Here is a 23,339-nt window from a genome sequence, read left to right on the forward strand (position 1 = left end):
AAGCAAAGTCTTAACCGCTGGATCACCAGGGAAATCCCTTTAGCAGGTCTTGAGTAGATGAGGTTGAGTTTTCACATATTGTTTGCTCTTTTCCAGCAGCAGCTCTTTTAATTTTGTGGCTGCAGTGATTTTGGAGCCCTAGAAATTAAAATCTGTCACTGTTTCCACGTTTCTCCTTCTATTTGCCATGAAGTGATGCCGTGATCTTTGTTTTTTAAATGTTGTGTTTTAAGCCAGCTTTTTCACTCTCCTCTTTCACCTTCATCAAGAGGCTCTTTAGTTCCTCTTCACTTCTGTCATTAGAGTGGTGTTATCTGCATATCTGAGGTTGTTATTTCTCCCAGCAATCTTGATTCCAGGTTGTAACTCCTCTAGCTGCATATCAGTTAAATAAGCAGGGTGGTAACATACAGCCTTGTCATACTCCTTTCTCAATTTTGAACCAGTCAGTTGTTCATGTGAGGTTCTAACTGTTGCTTCTTAACCCACATACAGGTTTCTCAGGAGACAGGTAAGATGATCTGGTATTCGCATCTCTTGAAGAATTTTCTACAGTTATGGTCCACACAGTCAAAGGCTTTAACGCAGTCAATGAAACAGAAGTAAATGTTTTTCTGGAATTCCCTTGCTTTCTCTGTGATCCACCAGATATTGGCAATTTGATCTCTGGTCCCTCTGCCTTTTCTAAACCCAGCCTGTATATCTAGGAGTTTTGGATTCAAGTACTGCTGGAACCTAGCTTGAGGGATTTTGAGCATAACCGTACTGGAAGGGGAAGTGATCGCAGTTGTCTAGTAGTGTGAACATTGTTTAGCACTGCCCTTCTTTGGGCATGCAGGCTGACTTTTCCAGTCCCATGGTGACTGCTGGGTTTCTCAAGTGTATTGACATATTGACTGCAGTACTTCAACAACGTCATCTTTTAGGATTTGAAATAGCCCAGCTGCAATCCATCACCTTCACTAGCTTGATTGGTAGTAACGCTTCCTAAGGCCCCTTTGACTTCACACTCCAGGATTTCTGGCTCTAGGTGAGTGACCACACCACTCTGGTTGTCCGGGTCATTAAGACTTTTTTTGTACAGTTCTTCTGTGTATTCTTGCCACCTCTTCTTTATCTCTTTTGCCTCTGTTAGGTCTTTCCATTTCTTTCCTTTATCATGGCCCATCCTTACATGAAATGTTCCTTTGATATCTCCAATTTTCTTGAAGAGATCCCTAGTCTTTCCCATTCTGTTGTTTTCCTCTATTTCTTTGTATTGTTCATTGAAGAAGGCTTATCTCTCCTTGCTGTTCTCTGGAACTCTGCATTCAGTTGGGTGTATCTTTCCCTTTCTCCCTTGCTTTTTGCTTCTCTTCTTTCCTCAGTTATTTGTAAAACCTCCTCAGACAACCACTTTGCCTTCTTGAGTTTGAAGTATTAAAATTGAGTATTATATAAAAGTTTAAAAACAGCAAAATTCTAACTTACGTTGTTATATGTATGTATGTTATATGTGTTTACACACATGTATGTATGAAGACTAGAATTTAGTCCAATGAAAGTGAAATTAATCCATTATTTCAACTTTGAAATTGTTGTGGAAATAACGTTTCTGAATTGTGTTGTAATAAAAATGAGTTAGCATTTTTAATTTTATTAAACTGACTCATTAGAAAAGACTCTATTGCTGGGAAAGATTGAGGGCAGGAGGAGAAGAGGAGAAGGGGACGACGGAGGATGAGATGGTTGGATGGCACCACCAACTCAATGGACATGAGTTTGATTGAGCAAGCTCCAGGAGATGGTGAAGGACAGGGAAGCCTGGTGTGCTGCAGTCCATGGGGTCACAGAGTTAGACCTGACTTAGCAACTGAGCAGCAACCACTGTTTACAATTAACTGATGATTATACAGTTCATTAAGATAAATGAGCAATAATTTTAAAACTGTATGCATTGCAATCCATTTTAGATATCCTTCCAGATAGGAATGAAAAACTTAGATGATAAATTATCGAGTGGTGACTTAAGATTACTGTTAAATACGCAGGTTCAAGATGGAGTTGTTGTTACTTCTTTTTTGTTACAGTTTTAGTTTCTTCTGTGCAATAGGAATGGTCGTGGTGTCTGCTTTTTATGGTACTCTTAGGAGAGTTAAACAAGGTGTTGCCTGTGGTGTTTTCCGTAGCAGTCTGTGTTACTGAGTGCTTTATATGTAGGAGCCGCTGTGAGGCTCGTGTTGGGGGAGGAGGAGACCTGTAGGAGCAGAGAGTCCAGGCGCAGTGGCTTCAGCGAAAGGGCACAGTGTTTGAGGTTTGTTGGGTTAATATCGCCACATTTTAGTCAGCCCTTTTAAGTTATGGGCTTCCAGGTGACTGATGTGGCGATTAATGGATTTCTGTTTGAAATTGCTCCAGAATTCTGCATTTCTTAGTGCTTTATCCAGTGATTTTAAAGTTAGTAAATTAAAATTCAGGCTGCTTCTGTGTATGTGGTGACTCTGGGTACTTAAGTTTGTCAGTCTTTTAACTCCGCTACTGACGAGTTTAATTGGTGATTTCTTTTATATGATTTATTTATTAGTTCAGTAAATGTATTTATATCTGACACAGCCATGGAAGGTAATTTACTTTGGAAACTATATTTTTTAGATGATTTCTCAACTCCTGAAGAACCTAAGCCTCACAGGATACTGAAAGATCATGAGACAGTCATTTGAGAACTGCTGTGATTAAAATCTCCACTTAAAATATATAGTCAAAAATCTCTAGAACTGGTTTAAGGCATGTATTACAGTTAATCCATGAGGTCCTTGTCAGTTGTTTTGGAGCAGCAGATTTTCATTTAGATTGAAGGCAGGAGGAGGCGGGGGATGACAGAGGACGACATAGATAGCATCACTGAGTCAGCGACTTGAATTTGAGCAACTGTGGGAGGTGGTGGAGGACAGAGGAGACTGGCGTGCTGCCGTCCGCGAGGCTGCAGAGAGCGGGACAGGACATCGGGACTGAGTAGCAGTGACAGCAGCAGCAGCAAAATCCTCAAGGAGATGACGTGGCCTTTTCTTGGAAAGACAAAAGGAGCAATTTGCCTTATGCCCTTCAAATAATCATCCTGGCATTTTTATAACACTCGGTATCTTTTCAGTGTGTATTTGTTCACTTTTTGCTGGAACATGGCAATTGGAAACCTGTTTTCCAACTGCCCCATTGGTTTTCCTTTTGTAGTAGGTGGGTTTGTACACTTGGATTGCTCGGGGAGTTTCTTTGCATACAGTTCACTTTGGTGGTGGCCTTGAGAAGACCTTCTGGGCTTAAGAATAGTTGAAGGAAGGGTGATAGCTCATTTATTCCTGAAGGAGGTCATAGATGGGGCAGAGAGAAGGGTGGGGAATAGAGGGACAGTCAGACACGACAACCACATTTCCCAACACTTATTCCCAGTGCCATTTTCTAGGTCAGAGTCTTGTCTTCTCTCTGTAAAAGTACTGGAATGTAGTGAAATGAAATTATCATCTAGTTACCAAATATATTCTGAATTTCACAGTGAGTGTAGATAACTTTCATGAGAGTTCAGAGAAGAGAGTGAGTAAGCCAGAGCCCTTTCTGAGGACAGTGGCAGCTACTGATGTAAGCCTCCTTTTGTGTCTGTCTCTGAGACACTCTTGTCCTGTTTTCCTCAACTAAAACATTTATTGAGACCTGTTGAATGCCAGATGTTGAAGATGGTGAACAAAGTAGGAACGACGTCCGTCTCAGAGAACTTCAGTTGCACAAAGAACACCCATAAGTAACGGCATCGTCACTGGACACACGTGCCAGTGTTTGCAGGAGTGCAGCATCCTGGCGGGTGCAAACGGGAGGACCAGGGGCGCGTCCGGGAAGGGGCAGGGCGGGGGTCCCCTAGAGGTACGCAGGCTTCCAGCAGAGGGAGCAGCAAAGCAGCGATCCCTGGCGGCCCGAGCAGCAGACTGGAGAGCGGGCTCCCAGGGAGTCAAGTGCGCCTAGACAGGTGGTGACCGGGTTGGGGGGAGGGGGCAGGCAGGGCACCTTGCAGTCTAGTTAAGGGGTTTGGACTCTGGCCTTGTAGAACATGTGTGAATGCATAGTTTATGGATGAGCGGGACTGGAGGACTAATCCAGATGGCAGGTGGTGGTTTTCTGCTTGGGTGCTTAGTGGAGGGGGTGGGCAATGGTCCTGAGAGTTTGGGAAAGAACACGAGAGCACCTGGTTTTTCTTGCCTCTGTATTTTTTTCTTTCTTCCTCCCGCCTGCCCTTTGGATTCTCCCCTATCCATCTCTCTGTCTGTTGTGTCTCTTGCTTCTAGCTGTAGACTCTAGGTCTTCATTCCTTGCTTGCATAATGGAGCTTACCCTGCTCGTCACTCATTGCTCCTGTGTGGCCACAACCACAGTTGGCATGTAGACCCTTCCCCTCCCCCCATCAGGTGCCTTGTGCCCCCTTGCTTCCCACGCCTTTCCCAGGTAGCCCTTGGTCTGCTCTTTGTCACTGTAGACTATATTCGTCACTGCTGAAGTTTCAAACGTGTAAATGGTATCATACATTGTTTGTTCTTTGGTGTCTGGCCTCTTTCAGCATGTTTTTGAGACTCATCCCTGTTTTCGTGTTTCCTGTCGGACTTATTGGCAGATGGTAGTTTGATTTATGGGTACACAACTGTTCACATTCACCTGTGAATTTTCCTATTGACTTTTCAGATGTCTTTCCTGTTGAACGAGGATCTCTGTGTTTTTTCTTAATTGGAACATAGTATTAATGCTTTACTTTGGTATTAACATGCTTTGTTAAAAGACTGATATTTACTAAATAGTTATATATTGCTCCATCTGACTTTTCAGTTCAGTTCAGTGTCAGTTGCTCAGTCGTGTCTGACTCCTCGCTACCCCATGGACTGCAGCACACCAGGCCTCCCTGTCTACCACCAGTTCTCGGAGCTTGCTGAAACTCGCGTCCATCAAGTTGGTGATGCCATCCAACCATCTTATCCTCTGTTGTCCCCTTTACCTCCTGCCTACAATCTTTCCCAACATCAGGGTTTTTTCCAGTGAGTCAGTTCTTTGCATCAGGTGGCCAAAGTATTGGAGTTTCAGCTTTGGCATCAGTCCTTCCAACTCACACATCCATACGTGACTACTGGAAAAACCATAGCTTTGACTAGACGGACCTTTTTCGGCAAAGAGTTATCTCTGCTTTTTAATATGCTGTCTAGGTTGGTCATAGCATTTCTTCCAAGGAGCAAGTAACCTTTAATTTCACGGCTGCAGTCACCATCTGCAGTGATTTTGGAGCCCAAGAAAATAAAGTCTGTCACTGTTTCCACTGTTTCCCCATCTCTTTGTATGAAGTAATGGGACTGGATGCCATGATCTTAGTTTTCTGAATGTTGTTTTAAGCCAACTTTTTCACTCTCCTCTTTCATGTTCATTAAGAGGCTCTTTAGTTCCTCTTTGCTTTCTGTCATAAGGGTGGTGTTATCTCTCTATTTCTCCTGGCAATCTTGATTCCACTTTGAATCAAGATTCTGTGAACAGTGAACATCTGAATTTTAAAAGTGGCAAAATCAGTTTATCATCCTCTCAGGAGGCGAAAAAATACTTCTACAGTGAATTATCTTGAATTAGTAACACTCAACATATTAAATGCCTTTATTTATTTGTTATATTTTTATGTTCAGCTTTTACATAAATTTGGGCAGAAAGGTCTTTATACCATCTTAAATGATTTTATGTGCTTTTTCTAATCTCTTGTTTTCTCCATATCTCTAGCAGGGAAATGTCCAGTGAAATAAATTAGTTTTGCAGCTGGTCTTTAAGGCACAGTTTGTCTTGTTAAATATTTTCTTCTATGTGTAATTTCAGTTAGTTGTCATCGAATGGCTAGTTTGTATACTTTTAACAGAGCTAACAGTGTGCCCGGGAAGACCCGTAAAGATAATGGGCTTGGGTTGTGACTCAGAATTGCAGCCATAACTAACTCAGTAACAAGCAGATTGAATGAGAACTTACCATCTCACATTGTTATTTTGACATTGCATAATGACTCTCTGTAATAGCACCTTTTATTTTTAAAGATTCCTCATAGGCACTGTTGATATGATAGAGCAATATAGAGATGTCAGTTTAACAGCTCCAAAGATCTACTACACATTTTGTAAACGTATTTCAGTTATATTTTGGCAGTAAAGAGAGCAGGAAGATAATGCTTCCATTAAAGTGATCAGCTATTCTTGTAGGAATTGGGTAAGATGAGTGAAAAGGCTTTTAGATGAAATTATCTCTGTATAAATTGCTTTTGCATATGTAACTGCCTTTGCATATGTAACTGTCTCACAGAGCTTTGGGGCAGTTCAGCCGGTGCAGCCCTGGGGGTGGTGTCTGTGGACACGAGCTCCAAGAAGGAAGTGTATGTATGGCTTTTCAGTAAGCCTGCTGCTTAGCTGTTACACTGCGTTAATTCAGTCTTTTCACTCCCAGCCTTCTTTCTGTTTTCTTACACAGTTGATTAAAACTTTCGTTAACTTTTACTGTTTCAGCTCTGTGTTATTTTCCATTCTTAAAGCAATTATGGTCAGTGGGAACAAGATCTCAATTCGTGCTGTCCAGCCACTTGGAACAGCGTGTCAGCGTGAGCGCTCCAGCAATAACACTGATGGAAAGAGAGCCGCCAGACACACTCAGTTCTTTCTCAGATACTTTGGGCATGATCTTGTCTGAGTGCATTTTAAATTTTATGTTAGAGTGAAATGCATTTGAAATCATACACTTTTCTGTAATAAATGCTTTTATCTGCAGAAATTCCACATGGAAGTACTTGAAAAGCAACACTCTTCTTGATGCATTATTTTCCTTTAACATATTTCTAAGTGCTTCTGTAGCTCAGAAATGCATGAGTGTTTGTTTCTTTCCTGTGCCTATAATTCTGATTACTTTCTTTTTGTTTTTTCCTCCTGACTTCCCACCTGCATTCCACAGATTGCCTCCTCTGATGCTCCTCTTCAGCCTTTGGTATCCTCTCCTTCTCTACAAGCTGCTGTTGAGAAAAACAAATTGGAGGTATGGTGGTGTTCTAGCCAGCTGTGTCCATACGCTCGGTGTGAACGTGCCATCGTTTATGCTGTATTAGTTGTTTATTATGGATGCTGTAATAGTTGTTTATGCTTTGAATGGTCTCCAGTATTAAATACATTAAATACAACAATTTTAGGACCACTTTCCTATGCTGCAGGTAGGATTAAAGAGCTTTAATCTGTATTTAATTTCAGAATGACTAATTTATCGGTACCATAGATTTATCTCAGCATTTAATAAGCAATTGTTTTTTCGCTGTTGTTTCCGCTACCACCTTAGGCTTAAAGGAACTGTTCTATAATTGCTCTTGAATTCTTTGATTTACTAGGAAGAGATTTTGGTTAAAATTTTTCTTTCTATGATTCTATTGTTATAAACTCTTGAACGTTCATGTCATTTTGTTTTTTAAGCCATAGTAACTATCGTATGGATACAGTGTATGCGTAGAGTCATCATTGTAGAGAGTGATAATTGTTGAGATGTGTGTGGGGTAGGAGTGATTACGGAGCGTGGTGCTATACCGTTATGGACTTTTAAAGTCATCCCTATAAATAGTTGAAGGTTTTAATTTTTTTGACTCTTTTATCTTTTTTTTGTTGTTATAATGACCATGGTGAATTTGAGACATCCTTTATCTCACACTTTGTCTGTGTCTCCTCATTGCTAAATGGTGTACTTGACATGTGAGATACAAAGACAGATAAGGTGTATCCTCTGCCGGGGAGATGCTTCCATCTAACAGAGGAAAATGGGGAACCTTACGGGGGTTTCTGGCGCAGCCGAATGGGGGCCGTGATTGCTGAGCCCTCACAGAGCCACTCTGGCCCAGGGTGCTCATTCTTCCTGGACGTTCCCTGTGAGGACTGGGGTGCAGTCCAGACAGAGAAAGTGTCCTGTGAAGAAAGCCTGTGGGCAGAGCAGGATGAGTGGGGTTTGTGGCAGAAGGCAGGCATGTGGCTGGTGGGGAAGCGGAGGCGCGCCTTCCTGGGAGCCTGTTGGCGCGTCTGGGCTCTGACCCTAGGCCCTGGCTCCGCAGTGCCTTCCACGGGTAGAAGGCGCGTCCGGAACCGGTTTTCTCCTCCGGACTGTCTGTGCCACCATCTCCGGAGAGTGAACTTTGTGCTGCTGGATGTAGAAGAGGCCCGAGGACTTGTTGCTCTGGCTCAGGCATGAAATGATGGGAGCGTGTGCTGAACTGGAGGCAGAGGGAGTGGAAGGAAGAGTGGTCTTCAAAGACCCGGAGAAGGTCAGGTCTGTGAGGTGTATGATGAGTGAGTCGTGGAGGTGCTCTGGGGACCTTGATGACTCCTGGCTGCAGGCCTGAGCATCTCAGCAGATGATGCACTCTCCAGGGAGAAGGGATCCAGGCTGAGGAGGAGGAGCAGCTTTGAGATGAGAATAGGGATGGGGCAGACTTAAGAGTTGGGTGTGTTGAATGTGAGGTGACAGAACACCTGTGAGGGGTCTGGTGGGAGGTTGGAGACACAGGTCTGGAGGCCGAGGAGAGATCCCAGGTGGAGGAGTGCAGAGGCAGTCCGCGTATACTGTGTTGAGTGGTGACATGAGAGTGGAGAGCTGGGCACACTGGAACCTCACAGCACAGCAAGGGGGTCCCGAGGAGACAGTGAGGGGTGGTTTGGAGCATGAAGGGCGTGGTTGGAGCTGGAGAGACTTGGGTGGTCAGAGAGTTGTAGGTGTTAGGGGTCAGGAGCAGAGAGGAAGCCCTGCAGGAGGTGGAGGTGGCCTCAAGGGCGTGAAAGGTGGCTGCGGTGCCTGTTCAGAGGGTGGAAACCCTCAGGTCACGTGTCTGCTGTGCGGGGCTGGCCACCAGGTCCTGGAAAGCGGGGTCTTACCCGGCCTAGTGGCGTCGTCTTGCCTGACAGCATTTAGACACCATTTAGACAGCGTTTAAGGGCACTCCGTCAAAAGGTTTATTCATGCTTTTTTTTTCTTACCCTCTTAAAATTTCTAATTTTATGTAGTTTTATAATGTGTATAATAGAGTACTATATGTGCTTTATTAATAAATACATACATATATTGAGTATGTTTGCTCACAACATTTGAGACAGAAGTGCATAATAAAAAGTTTTAGAGACCATATCTTTAATGAACCCAAGATCTACTTTTCTTTGCCTTATAGGACTTGAACATTTTTTCCTGTTCTCTTTTGCAGAAGGTCTCCTATTTCACTATATCATTTGGCTATGTAATAACCAAATTTCAGGAACTACTGTTTTGAAATATCAAACACTGCTGTGTTTTATTCTTGCTGAGAAAATAGTTTAAAACAACTTAGGTTCTCACAGTACTCTTTGGTCTTTCTTTCAGCAGCTTTTGATTCTAAAGATGGGTGTTATCTGTAGGTAAAACTATATGGCCTGTGTTTAGAGCCCATGGTTTTTTTTTTTTTTTTTTTTTGAGAAAACATAGAAAATGAAAGTTTAATAATGCTCACTAAACGTTAGGGTCCTAGAAAGGTCTGCTACTGGTGCATCTTAGCTTATTTATAAGATTTTGAATATTGCTTGTTTCATAGCGTGGTTGAAACTAATCTCTTCAGACCGCATTTATCTACCTTTTCTAGCAGCTCTGGTTTTGAGGTATTCCCAGGAGAAAGAGAGAGCGAGATTTGTCTCTCAGAAAGGACTTACAGAAAATTTTGAGATTTCTGTTCATCCTACTAAGAGCCAAAGAAGAAATAGCAACTGCCTTAACAAATCAGAAGCGTTGATACTAAAGATATATTTCCTCCAACCTAAAAAAATATATATATATTTCACCATTCCCTTAGGAAACTTGTATCTTAAATAGATCAGTCACCCGATGAGATGCCTGCCTTTAAGTTCCTTACTTTTGTCTCCTTTCTTTATTATTAAAATTTTTTTTCTTGTGTTTATACTTTTTATTTTGAGGTATAGCCTGTTAACAACCAATGTTGTGATAGTTCTAGGTGAACAGAGAAGGGCCTCAGCCCTACATATACTATATGTATCCATTCTCCCCTCAACTCCCTTCTCATCCAGGCTGCAGCATAACACGGAGCAGAGTTCCCTGTGCCATACAGTAGGGCCCTGTTGGTTGTCCATTTTAAATATAGCAGTGAGTACACATCCATCCCAGACGCCCTAACTATCCTTTCCCCGTCCTCCCTCTGCCAGCAGCCATAAATTCGTTCTCCAGCCTGTGAGTCTGTTTCTGTTTTGTAAGTTCATTTGTGTCATTTCCTTTTAGATTCCCCGTATAAAGGATGTCATATAATATTTTTCCTTCTCTAACTTACTTTACTCAGAATGGCACTGTCTAGGTCCATCCATGTTGCTGCAAATGGCTGTTTCATTCTTCTTAATGGCCGAGTAATATTCCATTGTATGTGCGCACCGCGTCGTCTTTATCCATTCCTCTGTTGGTGGACATTAAGGTTGCTTCCATGTCTTGGCTATTTTAAACAGTGCTGCAGTGAACATTGGGGCACATGTATCTTTTTGGATCATGCTTTTCTCTGCATATATGCTGAGAAGCGGGATTGCAGGGTCATATGGTCACTCTATTTTTAGTTTTTTAAGGAATCTCCACACTGTTCTCTATAGTGACTATACCAGTTTCCATCCTCATCAACAGTATAGGATTCCTTTCTCTCCACACCCTCTCCAGCTTTTATTGTTTGTGGGTATTTTGATGATGGCCATTTTGGCTAGAACCCATGTTTTTAATGTGACTTCAAGGCCCATGTCATAAAATTGTTGCTTACAGCCATATTTTGACAACTGAAATTCCAGTGTTTAAGACATCAAATTGTGCTCTCCCTTGGTTAAACACAGCTAGCTGGTTTAATTTGGGCTTCCCTTGTGGCTCAGCTGATAAAGAATCTGCCTGCAAAGCGGGAGACCTGGGTTCAGTCCCTGGGTTGGGAAGATCCTCTGGAGAAGGGAAGGGCTAGGGAAAGATTTACTGAGCGTGGCCCTGCTCATCAGAACAAGACCCAGTTTCTCCCACAGTCAGTCTCTCCCATCAAGAAGCTTCCGTAAGGCTTTTATCCTTATCTGTCAGAGGGCAGACCAGATGAAAACCACAATCACAGAAAACTAATGAAACTCATCACATGGACCACAGCCACATGAGCCATGCCATGTTCTGACAAAATGTGGTCCACTGGAGAAGGGAATGGCGAACCACTTTGGTATTTTTGCCTTGAGAACCCCATGAACAATATGAAAAGGCAGAAACCCTAAAGGAAAGCAGTCCTGAATATTCATTAGAAGGACTGATGTTGAAGCTGAATCTCCAGTACTTTGGCCACCTGATGTGAAGAACTGACTCATTTGAAAAGACCCCAATGCTGGGAAAGATGGAAGGCAGGAGGAGAAGGGGACGACAGAGGACTAGATGGTTGGATGGCATCACTGACTCAATGGACATGGGTTTGAGTAAGCTCCAGGAGTTGGTGATGGACAAGGAGGCCTGGCGTGCTGCAGTCCATAGGGTCGTAAAGAGCTGGACATGACTGAGCGACTGAACTGAACTGGTTTAATTTATTTTTGTTGATTTCAGATGTACCCACCAGTCATAGTGATTAGAAAGACGGGCTTCTTCCCCATCTCATGACAGTGACATCCTTGAGAAATAACTAAGAGCTTTGAAGGGCTGCAGCACCATCCACCTCCAGCATATTAGTGAGGATGTCCAGTTATGTTGCTTTCCTCCCTAAACTTGACTGGTGTCTGGAAAACATTTCATGACATCTGAAGGACTTCTGCACATCCTGTTTATTTTTCACTTACACAGTGGCGGTGATATTCCTTACCTCGGAAGGCTTTTATGCAGGTCTCAGTGAGTCACATGGTGTCTAGCCCTTGAGAAGGGCTCAGGAGGTGCCCGCTGTCCCCTTGGGGAGGACAGTGTGGGGGAAGCAGAGCCCACTGGACGACAGCGAGCATGGAGGCTTTGCAGCCCTCAGCCCTGCTGCGATCGGCTGCGTGTGTCACCTTCCTGAGAGTTTGTTTCTGCATTTGTAAAATGACAATGAGGACTTTCTTCCGACATTATTATAAACATTGACTTAGACAGTAAGGTGCTTATCACAGTGCCTGGCCCATAGGAGCTTTAATTTTATCTCTACCATTTTGGCTTAGGAATTGCTGGTGTTGACTTTCCCAATTTACAAATAGTAAAGATTCTTCCCTTGAGAGACGTGGTGTCAAGCACCATTTTTAAAGGCATAGGTGCAGATGCAACATTTAGGCATTTTCACCAAGTTTCATGTGTTTATTTTCCTGCCTTTTCTAGGTTCAGCAGTTTATCCTTTCGTCTTTGCTGCCAGGGACTAAGGTCTAGATCAGCACTCAGTTGCATTATCATCAGATTGTAAATTTCTAGGTATCTCTTCCCTCCATATGCCTTACAAATGCTCGTTGTTTAATCTACTTCATTTTCCTTTTCCCACCTGTTTATAGCCCTTAAGTTTTTATCATTATATCTTATTTCATCCTTCTTGAAAATGCAAATTGTGAACTTTATAATATCATTATAGTTTACTTTGACTGGGTTGTATCATATATGCAAACCAGTCAGCTAGTTCTGGTCCCCAAGCACTATCTTCAACGTTATTTTCAAGAGAAAATAATCGTATTTGTCCTTTAAAAATACCACAACACTATGGTGATTGAAAAAAAAATTAAAGTGATTTTACACTTTGCTTCTCATGTTTACATGTTGTACTCTGCCTTCATCTGGTTGATAAAGAATTCTCTTCTATGAGTTAGTTTTTATTTTCTTTGTATTCAAATTTCAACTTCTTGGTTGCTGTTAGGAAACCTAACTTTATGTAAAGATGCAATGAGAATTTATTGAATAGAAATTGCATTTGTTTTAAACAAATTCTGAAATATCAAAGAAGTTCTAAATTGTCTCACTTCTGTCTTAATTTTTTAAGGAAAGTTATTCTTTATTGTGTTATTAACATACTTGATGACAGTATGAATTTGCTGTGCTTTCTTTCATGTCTCAGTATCACTGAATATTGTCATCATTGAAATTTGTACTCTCTTCAAATGACTCCAACTAATAAAATAAAAATGTATGAAGAGCTGACATTTTTAAAAAAGTGAACTTATCAAAACTTTCGGCTGTGTTTTAGAAAGAAAAGGAAAAAAAAAAGGAAGAGAAAAAGAAAGAAAAGGAGCCAGAAAAGCCTACAAAACCTCTTACAACTGAAAAGGTAATCTCTTGCTGTTTTTTAATCCACACAGGCTACAACCTTCTCTGTATAGTTATATATGGATGATTTGGAGATACTCATGATATGCAATGTCATTCTTTGAACCAGTATTTGCGGAGTGTGTCCTGTATCTGTCTGGTCCTGTATGACTTGTAATCTGGTGCATATGTGTGGGTGTAGATTCCTGTGAGTTTCTCGAGGGCAAGTATTATTCCTGATGTAAAGAGTGGTGGTTTTAGCTTTCTTGCACAGTCTGACTTCACAATCAGCACAGTTGAGAGAGTGCAGAGGGCCCTGCAGAGGCCTTCAGAAGACACTCCACACTGAGTGTAGCACTTGAGTGGACTGACGTGTAGGTAGGATGGAGGTTGTGAGGAGTGTGTCCTGCGGAGAGAACACCTTGAGGACGTAACAGAAAGTAAAGACAGGGTTTATTTAGAAGAAGAGTGAGCAGTAGAGTGAAGAAAGATCTATGTCTGTGGGAAGGTCGTGGGAAAGAGACCAGAATGGTAGATTGAGCTCAAATTGTAGAGGACTTTAAGGTCCACATTGATCCTTTTTGAAGGACAGGCTGTGGATTCTTTTGGAAGGTTCTTTTGCAGTGATGAGCAGGAGAGCTGTGATCAGGCCTACTATCTTGCTACACTACTGTAGCAAGATACGATGGATGTCTGTAAAGGACTTGGTTAAATAGTCATGGTGGCTTGGCTCTCAGTGCATTTCCTCACACAATGATGGAGCACAGAAAGAGAATTATTACTAAAGAGAGCGTGTCCTTGATTTTAATTGTTGCAGTGTGAATAGTCGACTTTATGAAGGCATAAATTACACAGTACAAACTGCTTCCATTTGAAGTGTAACTGGCTCTTTTTCCATCACGTTTATTAGAATAGCCTATTCCTTCAGAAAGTTATAAGCATGCCTTCAGCTTTAAGACGTGCTGCTAAGAATCCCAAGGCTGGTCAGAACTTTATGGAGCACCCACACCTGTCCACCATCTGCGCCTTCACCTGCGCCTTCACCTCCCTCCTAGTGGGTGTCCCCTTAACCCCCGGCCCCACCAGTACCAGGCCAACCTGTCTGTTGCTCCCTGAACACACTTCCCATCTCTTCCCTGAACTGCCTGGCCAAGGCTGTCCTTTGCTCTCCCCCAACTTCCCTAGGCCTCCTCCTTGTCCGTGAAGGCCCTCTAACTGCCCCAAGTAGATGCACTTTCTCCCTTCCTCAGAATTCTGGGGACATTGTCATACATTTGATTGTATTATTTCCTCTCTCATATGATTCTTTAATTACACTGTTAGATCAGTTTCTTTGCCCAACAGGGGATGCATCTAGGTTTTGTTTTAGTCAGATGTTAAATATTATAAAACTTTTTATAAGGAGTGATTAAGTTAGTAATTATAACCCCAGTTACTTAAATTGCTTCAGTTCTCCTCGGGAAACTTTTCTCTTCAGCATGCATCAGTAAGAAGCTGTAAGTGAAATCTCTTTGACAGTTTTCTCTTTGATTGCAAAGGAATTTAAAAATCACCAGAAGGTTTTATCTTTTGTTTTCAAAAGTTAGAAATATCAAAGAGTTTATATAATGCCTTACTGTTGTACTTGGCAAGATTTAAAATTTAACCTCTTTTAAAACATGTATTTTTTTCTCTTAAAAAAAAATTTTGCCCTGAGAATACAGTGAGCATTCGATGTCATGACCTCGTGTATTTCACTGCCTTATGTGTAAGTGCTTGCCTTCCATTGCCCGCTGAGGGAAGGGGCCGCCAGTGACCTGTGAGCAGTCTCTGGATCGCGGGTGTGAGAAGAGCACTTCAGAGGTGGGCACGGGGAGGAGCCGGCACTTTTCTGTTACCTTCAGTGTTAGGTTTTACTAAACCCAGTTCACACCTCGTCTGTTACTCTTGCTCACCCTGCAGAGTTCAGGACTCCTGCTGCTGCTAGTGGGAACCTTGCTGAAGGAATCATCACCCACAGGGAGAAACCTCAGTTCCTGTCTAACTTTCGTGGTCAGGATAGTACAAGCTGCATGAGAAGGGAGAGACCAGTGCATTTACAAGTCTGCACAGTGGGGAGACAGAGCAGTGGCGCCAGTGAGCTCTCCTCTTTCGCACTAGCCGTTTCTCTGTGCCTTGTCTCTGAGCTGAGGTAGTCAGGGAGCCTGTATAGTCTTGTTGTTTAGTCACTAAGTCGTGTCCGACTCTGCAACCCCATGGACTATAGCTCACCAGGCCCATGGGATTTCCCAGGCCAAGAATACTAAAGTGGGTTGCTATTTACTTCTCCAGGTGATCTTCCCAACCCAGGGATTGAACCCACGTCTCCTGCATTGACAGGTGGATTCTTTACCACTGAGCCCCCATGGAAACCCCCGTGTATAATCTACAGAGGAGAAATTAGTAGTAATAGTGAAAATTATATCAGTAGTAGTCAGAATATCATCCTCATTAATAAGAAGGGGTTGGCTTTATTGGCTATCTGTTATCTGCCAGGAACTGGGCAGGTGTAGTTTGCATGTGCACTTACAAGTGTGAAGTGACCAGCCTTGTATTCACCACCTGGTCAGGAAACAGGACGTGGCTGGCTCCCCAGAAGTTGCCACCGTAACACCTCCTGGTTCAGTCACCTCTCTTCTCCCCAGATAATCGTTTCCTTGCATTTAGAAATAGATTTATCTTCTCTGAGTGTGTATGTAAATAATAGAAATCATATTTAGAAAATACTGTTTTTCCTGTATTTTTTGAACATACAAATGATAGCACGAATATTCTTTTGTTTTGCTTTTTTTTTCCAGTCAGCATTTTTTTGGTATATAGTTGTCTGCTTCCTTAGTTAATTTTTGTGTAGTATTTCATCGTATTTTTGTTTCTTTCTTTATCCATTCGATTGGTAAACACTGGGATTATATCCAGGCTTTAGCTCTTAATAAGCAGTGCTGCTGTGAGCGCTTTTGTTCGTGCCTCTAGGTGTGTACTTCTTCAGGATGTATTTACGAGTGGACTTGTTTGGTCATAAAGTGTGAACACTGTTGTGCATACTCAGTTGCTAAGTCATGTCACACAGCCCTGCATCATGTACACCAAATGCCAAATGTATTCTGGTGACCCTGCGTTCTTTCAACATTTGGTATTATCAGAAATATTGTTTAAAGTCTGATGAGTGTATAGTGATATCTCATTGTATTTTAAGTGTCCATTTTGTATATTACGAACAAAGCTCAGGGCCTTTTCACATGTTTATAGCCCATTTGGAGCCCCCCTTTGGAGCTCTGATTCAGATCTTTTACCTCTTTTTAAATTGGATTGCTTACTTTTCCCTCTTTGCCTTTGTTTTTTCCCTAAATACAGTTTCTCTTTATTTTTTTTAATTGCCTATTTTTTTCTTTTTTAAAATTTATTTTAATTGGAGGCTAATTACAATATTGCGGTTTTAACGATCAACACACATGCATACATGTCGAAGAAACTGGTCCTTTTCCAGTTACATGTTTGCAAATGTCTTATTTCTGTGGTTTTATTGCTCTTTTTATTTCTGGTTTGTGAATCAGTGATAGAAGGCATCCTTGTCTTATTCCTGACCTCAGAGGGAAGGCTTTCAGCTCTTCACCTGTGTGTGTTCTCTTTACTCCTTGCAAAGACCAGTTATTGTTGGAGGTGGAAGAACCAAGAATCAGAGAGAATATATGAACTGACTAATGTAATCTAGTTTAGTTAGATAATTTATGGAGCTTGGAAAAATAGGATTTCATTTCTTTTATAAGGCAGAGCAGACTAAGCTCCATCTTGTACATCTTCATGCGTTTGAAAGAGTGATGCTTGATAGGGTTTATTTTTCCAGAATACCTCTTCTAAGTCCACTTATTTCTACACATAATTAAAGCCATTAACATGGACTTGACGTGCAGCAGTGAGTTAATAAACAGTTACTTGGAAGTGTGCTAATTGGGGATCAGAAGGAACCTTGCTACCTAGTCCCAATCTCTTATGTTATACAGGAGCAGACTAAAACCTAGAAGGACATCAAGCCACTGAAAAGTGACTTGCTCAGTGCTAACAGTTGTTAGCAGTTGAGGGGGTTTGCTGGGGTCCAGCCCTGGCTGATCCAGGGTATTCAAAGGGGAGACTGCGTCGGTGACTATTTAAATATTCATCAAAGATATAAAGAGTAATAGAATGAGGATAGCTCAGTAGGAAAATTCATTGGAGAAAAGAGGCTGAGTAGCTTGGTTTACGCGGGAGACCAATAAAACTTCAAGACAAGAAGCTTGCACCACTTACGTAGGCTGCAGGCGTCCATCCGTTCTCCCAAAGGAGAGGAGACACTGAGGCCTCCCCAGTCGGATCTTAGAAGTCCAGGCATAATTAGTAAGCATGGCAGGTTCCACGCTCCAGATGGAGACTCAGCCAGAGTTTGAGAGAGAGAGAGACATGGGGAGACCAGTATTTCGAGGAACTGATCCCAATTCTTTATTTTCCAGAGTCTGTTTTTATACACTGAGATGTTATACAAAAGTCACGCGGGGACAGCAGTCCTGACTTTTATTAAAGTCAGGTGCTTCATACAAATGTATACAGAGGTCTTAGGGGTGTTACATCATTTCTGGCCAGGGGGACCTGCTGACAATTTATGACCCTCTCCTTGTGACAGTGGTCAGTCATCCAGAACACTTTTTTCTCCAAGGGTGATTATTCTTAAAACAGACGCCACCCAAATAAAGTTACATTCCTATAGGGTGAGGGTGTAGTGGGTTTTAGTTAAGGAAAGAATTTACTTAGTCTAAGGTCTAATGTGATTTATATCAAAGGTTAATACTTATTTCTTCTATATATTCATTAATGTGTGTAAGGGCAGGGGATGTGGAGTCTTAGCAACAAACATTGGCTCAACAAATGAAAAACCCTTCACCAATACAATTTCTAATCAGCCCACTATACTTATACTAATGGTTTTCTAACTTTTCTAAGGAACCTGTTTTTAGAAGGTTTAAAGCATCTCGTGCCTCTCACGGTTGGGAGGCTGTGAGCAATCACATGTAGCCAGACAAGCCTGTCAGGCAGGCTAGAGAACCTTCAGAGGAGTTTGTAGGTTGAAACACTCCTATCACGCCCAGGAATTATTATTAACTGGAGCTCTAGGTTAACTCCTTCTCCGAAAGAGGTGGTGGGGGACAGCCCCCTGTAAAGTCAGAGGTGTAGGGGAGAGCACAAAGTAGTAAAGTAGGCAGGCTCTGGTTATGGGGGTAGATGCTCGAGAATTTCCAGAGGGACTCCTGAGGCTCGATCCCACCTTTGCGTATGTCGAGCCTCCTTCCTCATGACCTTTGCCATGGGCGGAGTGCCTCACGCTGGCCCCCAACAGGGGTTGAACCGAGGTTTTCTTCCGATTTAAGTCCCAGGTCGTTTGTGTGTGTATGCGTGCTTTGATTTGACATATGTGCCCTCAGGTACTGCAATTTTTTGTTCTGTTGTACATTCTACATCATTTTATAATGAACAGTCCTGGGTTCTCTAAAAAAGAATGGTGTTTATATATAACCCCATCCCATATTGTCTTCTAACTAGTGGATTCATAATTTTTATTGATTTCCTACCTTAGGGACTTCTTCCTTCCGTAAATACACTTGTTTCCCCTGAGCAACCTACTACTTTTGTTTAAATCGTATTTTGTACTTAGGTCTCCCTGAGGCTTATGTTACTGTGTTGTATAAGCATCTGTTACTAATAGGGTTAGCTGGAGCCAGCTCACTTTCTTTTCTGGGAAGCAGAAGGTAAAACCTAAACATTTACTGAATCAACTGATTAATAGGGCAGATGTTTTTGACATTTAAATAGATGTCTGTCTGTTGTGCTTTAGATATTCTGCTGGAAAATAGTGTATATATTTGACTTTTTCTAAAATATTCTGTCCTATGTTTGACATTTCTAATTCAGTTTGTTTAGATTTATCTACTAGACTGTCTCCCAAGTAGCTGGTGATCTATAAATATGTTTATGTAGATGAGAAGTACTCTATTAAAGGAATGTACATGAGTTCTCTTTCAGTTTAAATAAGCAGATCTTGATTTCTCCTTTGGGAGGTTCTAAGTTTTATAGTTTTTCTTAAAGATGTACATATCAAAACATGAAAAATGGACAGATAGTTCTTGGGATGGGGGAATTAAATCCTCCAGTACTCTTGCCTGGAAAATCCCACGGACGGAGGAGCCTGGTAGGCTACAGTCCATGGAGTTGCTAAGAGTCGGACACAACTGAGCGACTTCACTTTCACCTTTCATGCATTGGAGAAGGAAATGGCAACCCACTCCAGTGTTCTTGCCTGGAGAATCCCAGGGACGGGGGAGCCTGGTGGGCTACCGTCTCTGGGGTCACACAGAGTTGGACACGACTGAAGTGACTTAGCATAGCATAGCATAGCATAAAGTAGTTTAAAGTAATAACCACAGTAGTGGTTCTGGTTTTATTGCTGTTTATTATAATGTAGTTTATTATTGATAGAATTTATGTGTTAAGTTCTGAAACTTTTAAATTGTATGTTAAGAAAACTTTAGGGATCAGCAAATGTTTTTCTGTAGAGAATCAGATACTAAATCTTTTAGGCCATAAGGTATCTTTCACAACTATTCAACTCTTCCTTTGTAGTACACAGGCAGTATATGTGAATGTGTTCCGGTAAATGTTATTTACAGAAGCAGGTGGCCATGTTTGTTGAGACTTGGTTGCAGCAGGAGAAGCAGGGTCAGGAGGAGAGTCAGGTTCAAGCCTGTGGTCTGGGTTCAGTCAGTTAACTGGGCAAAGTCAGTTAATTGCCCGGATCTCCTTTTTCCTCTTTTATTAATAAGCTTTGCCTTGATGATCTCTAGTGATCCCTATGGTAATTAATAGTTCTAAATTTAGAATTACTTATTAAATCTATTGAACATAGGGACAGGTTCCTAAAATCATCTTGACTATATCCTTAAAGATGGCTTTCACAGCTCCAGAGTTGGTTTTTAGTCCGTGAATTCTCTTTATTATTTCAAACTGATTTCTCATCCACCTTAGTTGCTATTTTGTTTCAATGAGCTATTCTTCCTGTTAAACGACAGTCTAATTTAGGAAAAAAGTATTCAGTTCTTCCTAATGCTAGCTACTTCTGCATTTATATAGAACATGTATTTGTGTGTGTATGTATGTGTGTGTATATCTGTGTGTGTCTGAATATATTATATTTCAGAAAACATGGCTTACTTTAAGGTATTAGGTATTTCTGTTTAGATGCCTGTTGTACAAGTATAAATGCATCATTGGTTTTATATGCAATGAGTATCTTAACAGAAAAATTTAGATTATTACATCAAAGTAAAGAATTTTATATTTTCATGGACTTTCTTAAGGTCTTTCTGAGATAATTACAGTGAGTTTAGTACATAATTATTCACCTATCTTGGAATATTTTTATGTTTTTATGAATTAAAAATTTTTCATATTCAAACATTTATTAAATATTACATATTCTGTGTAGGAAAATAAAATGTATAAATAAGCAAAACATTAAAAAGGTACATAACTTCTCATAATCCCTCTACATAGTGATAACTGTCTTAAACCTTTTGTGGCATAGCTTTCTCTGCTTGTGTGCATGAGTATTCTTTTTTTTCATCTTAAGCATTTTAAAAATTAATTTTTTGGCGTATAGTTGCTTTACAGTGTTGTGTTAATTTCTCCTGTACAGCAAAGTGAATCAGCTATGTGTATACATATGTGCCCTCTTCTTTGGATTTCCTTCTTCCCATTTAGGTCAGCACAGAACATTGAGTAGAATTCCCTGTGCTGCACAGTAGGTGCTCATTAGTTGTCTGTTTTATATATGATAGGGTATATATGTCAGTCCTAATGTGTGTGTACTGTTACCAATCTCTTGTATGTGTCTTGGTGAAATACTTTAAAGTGATTGCTGTGACTGGCAATCACTTGCCTGTGGTCCCCCAAGCATGTGTTACAATTTTTAATGCAAAATTTAAAAAGTGTTTTTTTGGTTTTTTTTGCGTGTGTGCAGATTCTTGCCACTAACTGCTTGACGTTTATGAGAGAAAATCAACTTACCACATATATTAATGTTAAATAGTATTTTAATCTTTTAAGAAGATGATGTTGATGAGTAGTGATTTTTTTTTAAGTAGTTGGGGAAAAAACAGAAACAACCAGCAGAGTTGTCTTTATGAACAAACTTTTATGTTAATAAAACTTAAAAAATACAATAAGTGGTCTGACCTTTCAATATAAGCAGAAAGTAAAATTGCAAAGCTCCTGAGCTTGAGATTTCAGTACAGCCATGTAAAAGTAAGCAACCAGTTGTATGTCAGTCACATACCTCTTCAGTTTCAGTTTCAGTTCAGTCACTCAGTCGTGTCCGACTCTTTGCGACCCCATGAATTGCAGCATGATAGCTCTTAGTCATGCATTAAACTGGAATTCAGTGGCTCACTGCCAGCTGCTGCATTAGTAGGCTCTGCTGTTTAACAGTCGGGCAGAGATGCTCACACAGCCACCAGGTTCTCAGTGCCATTGAAGCTAGATAAACATTGCTCATGATGTGTGTGTGCACTTGAGAATCACATATTTCCAACAGTTAATGCTTTTGTGGGTGTGGAGACATATGGTCTAGGTAGTAATAAGTAAGCATGGCAGATGTCTTAACAGTGCATTTTTTTTTTTATAAGTGGAATTGGAAGGTTCTTTGTATTTTCCACAAATCATTTCATTTTCAGCTTAAAACCTGATATTGGAGATTAGTTTGATAACAATCTTTTGTTTGTAGATTTAAAAAAATAGATTCAGCATAATTGTGCATTAGGCTTAGAAAGCATTTTGGTCCTGCTTTTCTGTGGTCCAGGTTTTATTAGAGTCTATATTGTTAGTTGCTGTTGACAACTTTCTTTCTTTAGCTATTAGGTTTATCTTTTTTAGTAAATCTTTACTCTCTGAAAAAGAAAAGATCACTACTGCTACTCCTAAGTCAAAAGAAATCATATTCCTGTCCAGTAAATTTATAGCGTTTTTCATTCTTTAACCAAGATACAGGGTAGATAGAAACGTTATGGATTTTTAATAGCATCTCCCTTCTACCTCCCCATAGTCCCCAAACCATGTCTACTTTTAAGAAGTTAGAAAATAACCAAAAAGAAAAAGTAATATCATCACAGATTTAACCACTTAGAAAAATTATCGCTAACATTTTGATGTTCATCCTTCCATATTATTTCGAAACCATGGAAATGTGTGTATCCACATGGGATCGGACTGCTTTGCTCCTCTGTCATATAACGATATGTCTTGAGTATCCTTTCTTGTTGATAAATATGTGTATGCTTTTCTGTCTTTAGTAACATTCCCTTGAGTGGGAATGAAACACTCCTCTGACTATAGAAAGATTTGTTTTAAAATTTATCTCTTGAATAATGAAAATATGCACACATAATCGGTGTACAACTGTGTGATAGCTTATTAGGATAAGTTTTTAAAACTGGATTTGCTAAGTCAAAGGATACAGACTTTTTAAAAAGTCTTTTGAAAAATATTAAACTACTAGAAGGTAAAGAAGGTAGAGCCTGGGCTTGGTAAGAAGACTTGACTTCCATTCTCTGCTGTTTACTAAATATTTGATCACTCTGAACCTCAGTTTCCTCATATGTAAATCTGTTAGTTTAATGGGCATTTTTTTCTACCTACCCTGTGGCAAGCATCACCTTAAACACTAGGAGTCGTGTGGTGGAGGCATGTCTGTGTCTTGCAGGATGTCTGCCAGCATCCTGCCAGTCCTGGCAATCAGAAATGTCTTCAGATGTTGCTGAATGTCCCGGAGGACAAGATTGCTCATCACTAGAGAATCAATGATTCAGATTCCAGGTCCCTGAAACTGGTCTCAGTGGAAGAAAGAAAGCAGTCTGGTACACACCTCGATGGAGAGTGCAAGTGAGGCTTTTGGATATAGACACAAATCTTTTTCTTAGCAGTTTTACTCGGATGCTGGAAGGAAGTAATATGGTTATGTATATGAAAGAAAAAGGTTATAATAG

At 40.9% G+C, this 23,339-nt stretch overlaps 1 protein-coding gene across 6 annotated transcripts in view; it reads left to right on the forward strand.

Moving 5' to 3' along the window:
• SMAP1 (small ArfGAP 1) overlaps positions 1–23,339 on the forward strand; it is a 190,218-nt gene that overhangs the window by 102,824 nt on the left and 64,055 nt on the right. For 3 of the 6 annotated variants that reach the window (XM_027550873.1, XM_027550878.1, XM_027550877.1), the window contains 2 exons: positions 6,973–7,053; positions 13,205–13,285. The exons of 1 other annotated variant lie outside the window; for it this stretch is intronic. In XM_027550873.1, the coding sequence (XP_027406674.1) occupies positions 6,973–7,053; positions 13,205–13,285 (162 nt within the window). The remainder of the gene's footprint in view (positions 1–6,972; positions 7,054–13,204; positions 13,286–23,339) is intronic. 2 more of the 6 variants (XM_027550875.1, XM_027550874.1) reach the window with 2 other exon arrangements.

The sequence above is a fragment of the Bos indicus x Bos taurus genome, chromosome 9, assembly GCF_003369695.1.
Source record: "Bos indicus x Bos taurus breed Angus x Brahman F1 hybrid chromosome 9, Bos_hybrid_MaternalHap_v2.0, whole genome shotgun sequence".
Classification (NCBI taxonomy): Eukaryota; Metazoa; Chordata; class Mammalia; order Artiodactyla; family Bovidae; genus Bos; species Bos indicus x Bos taurus.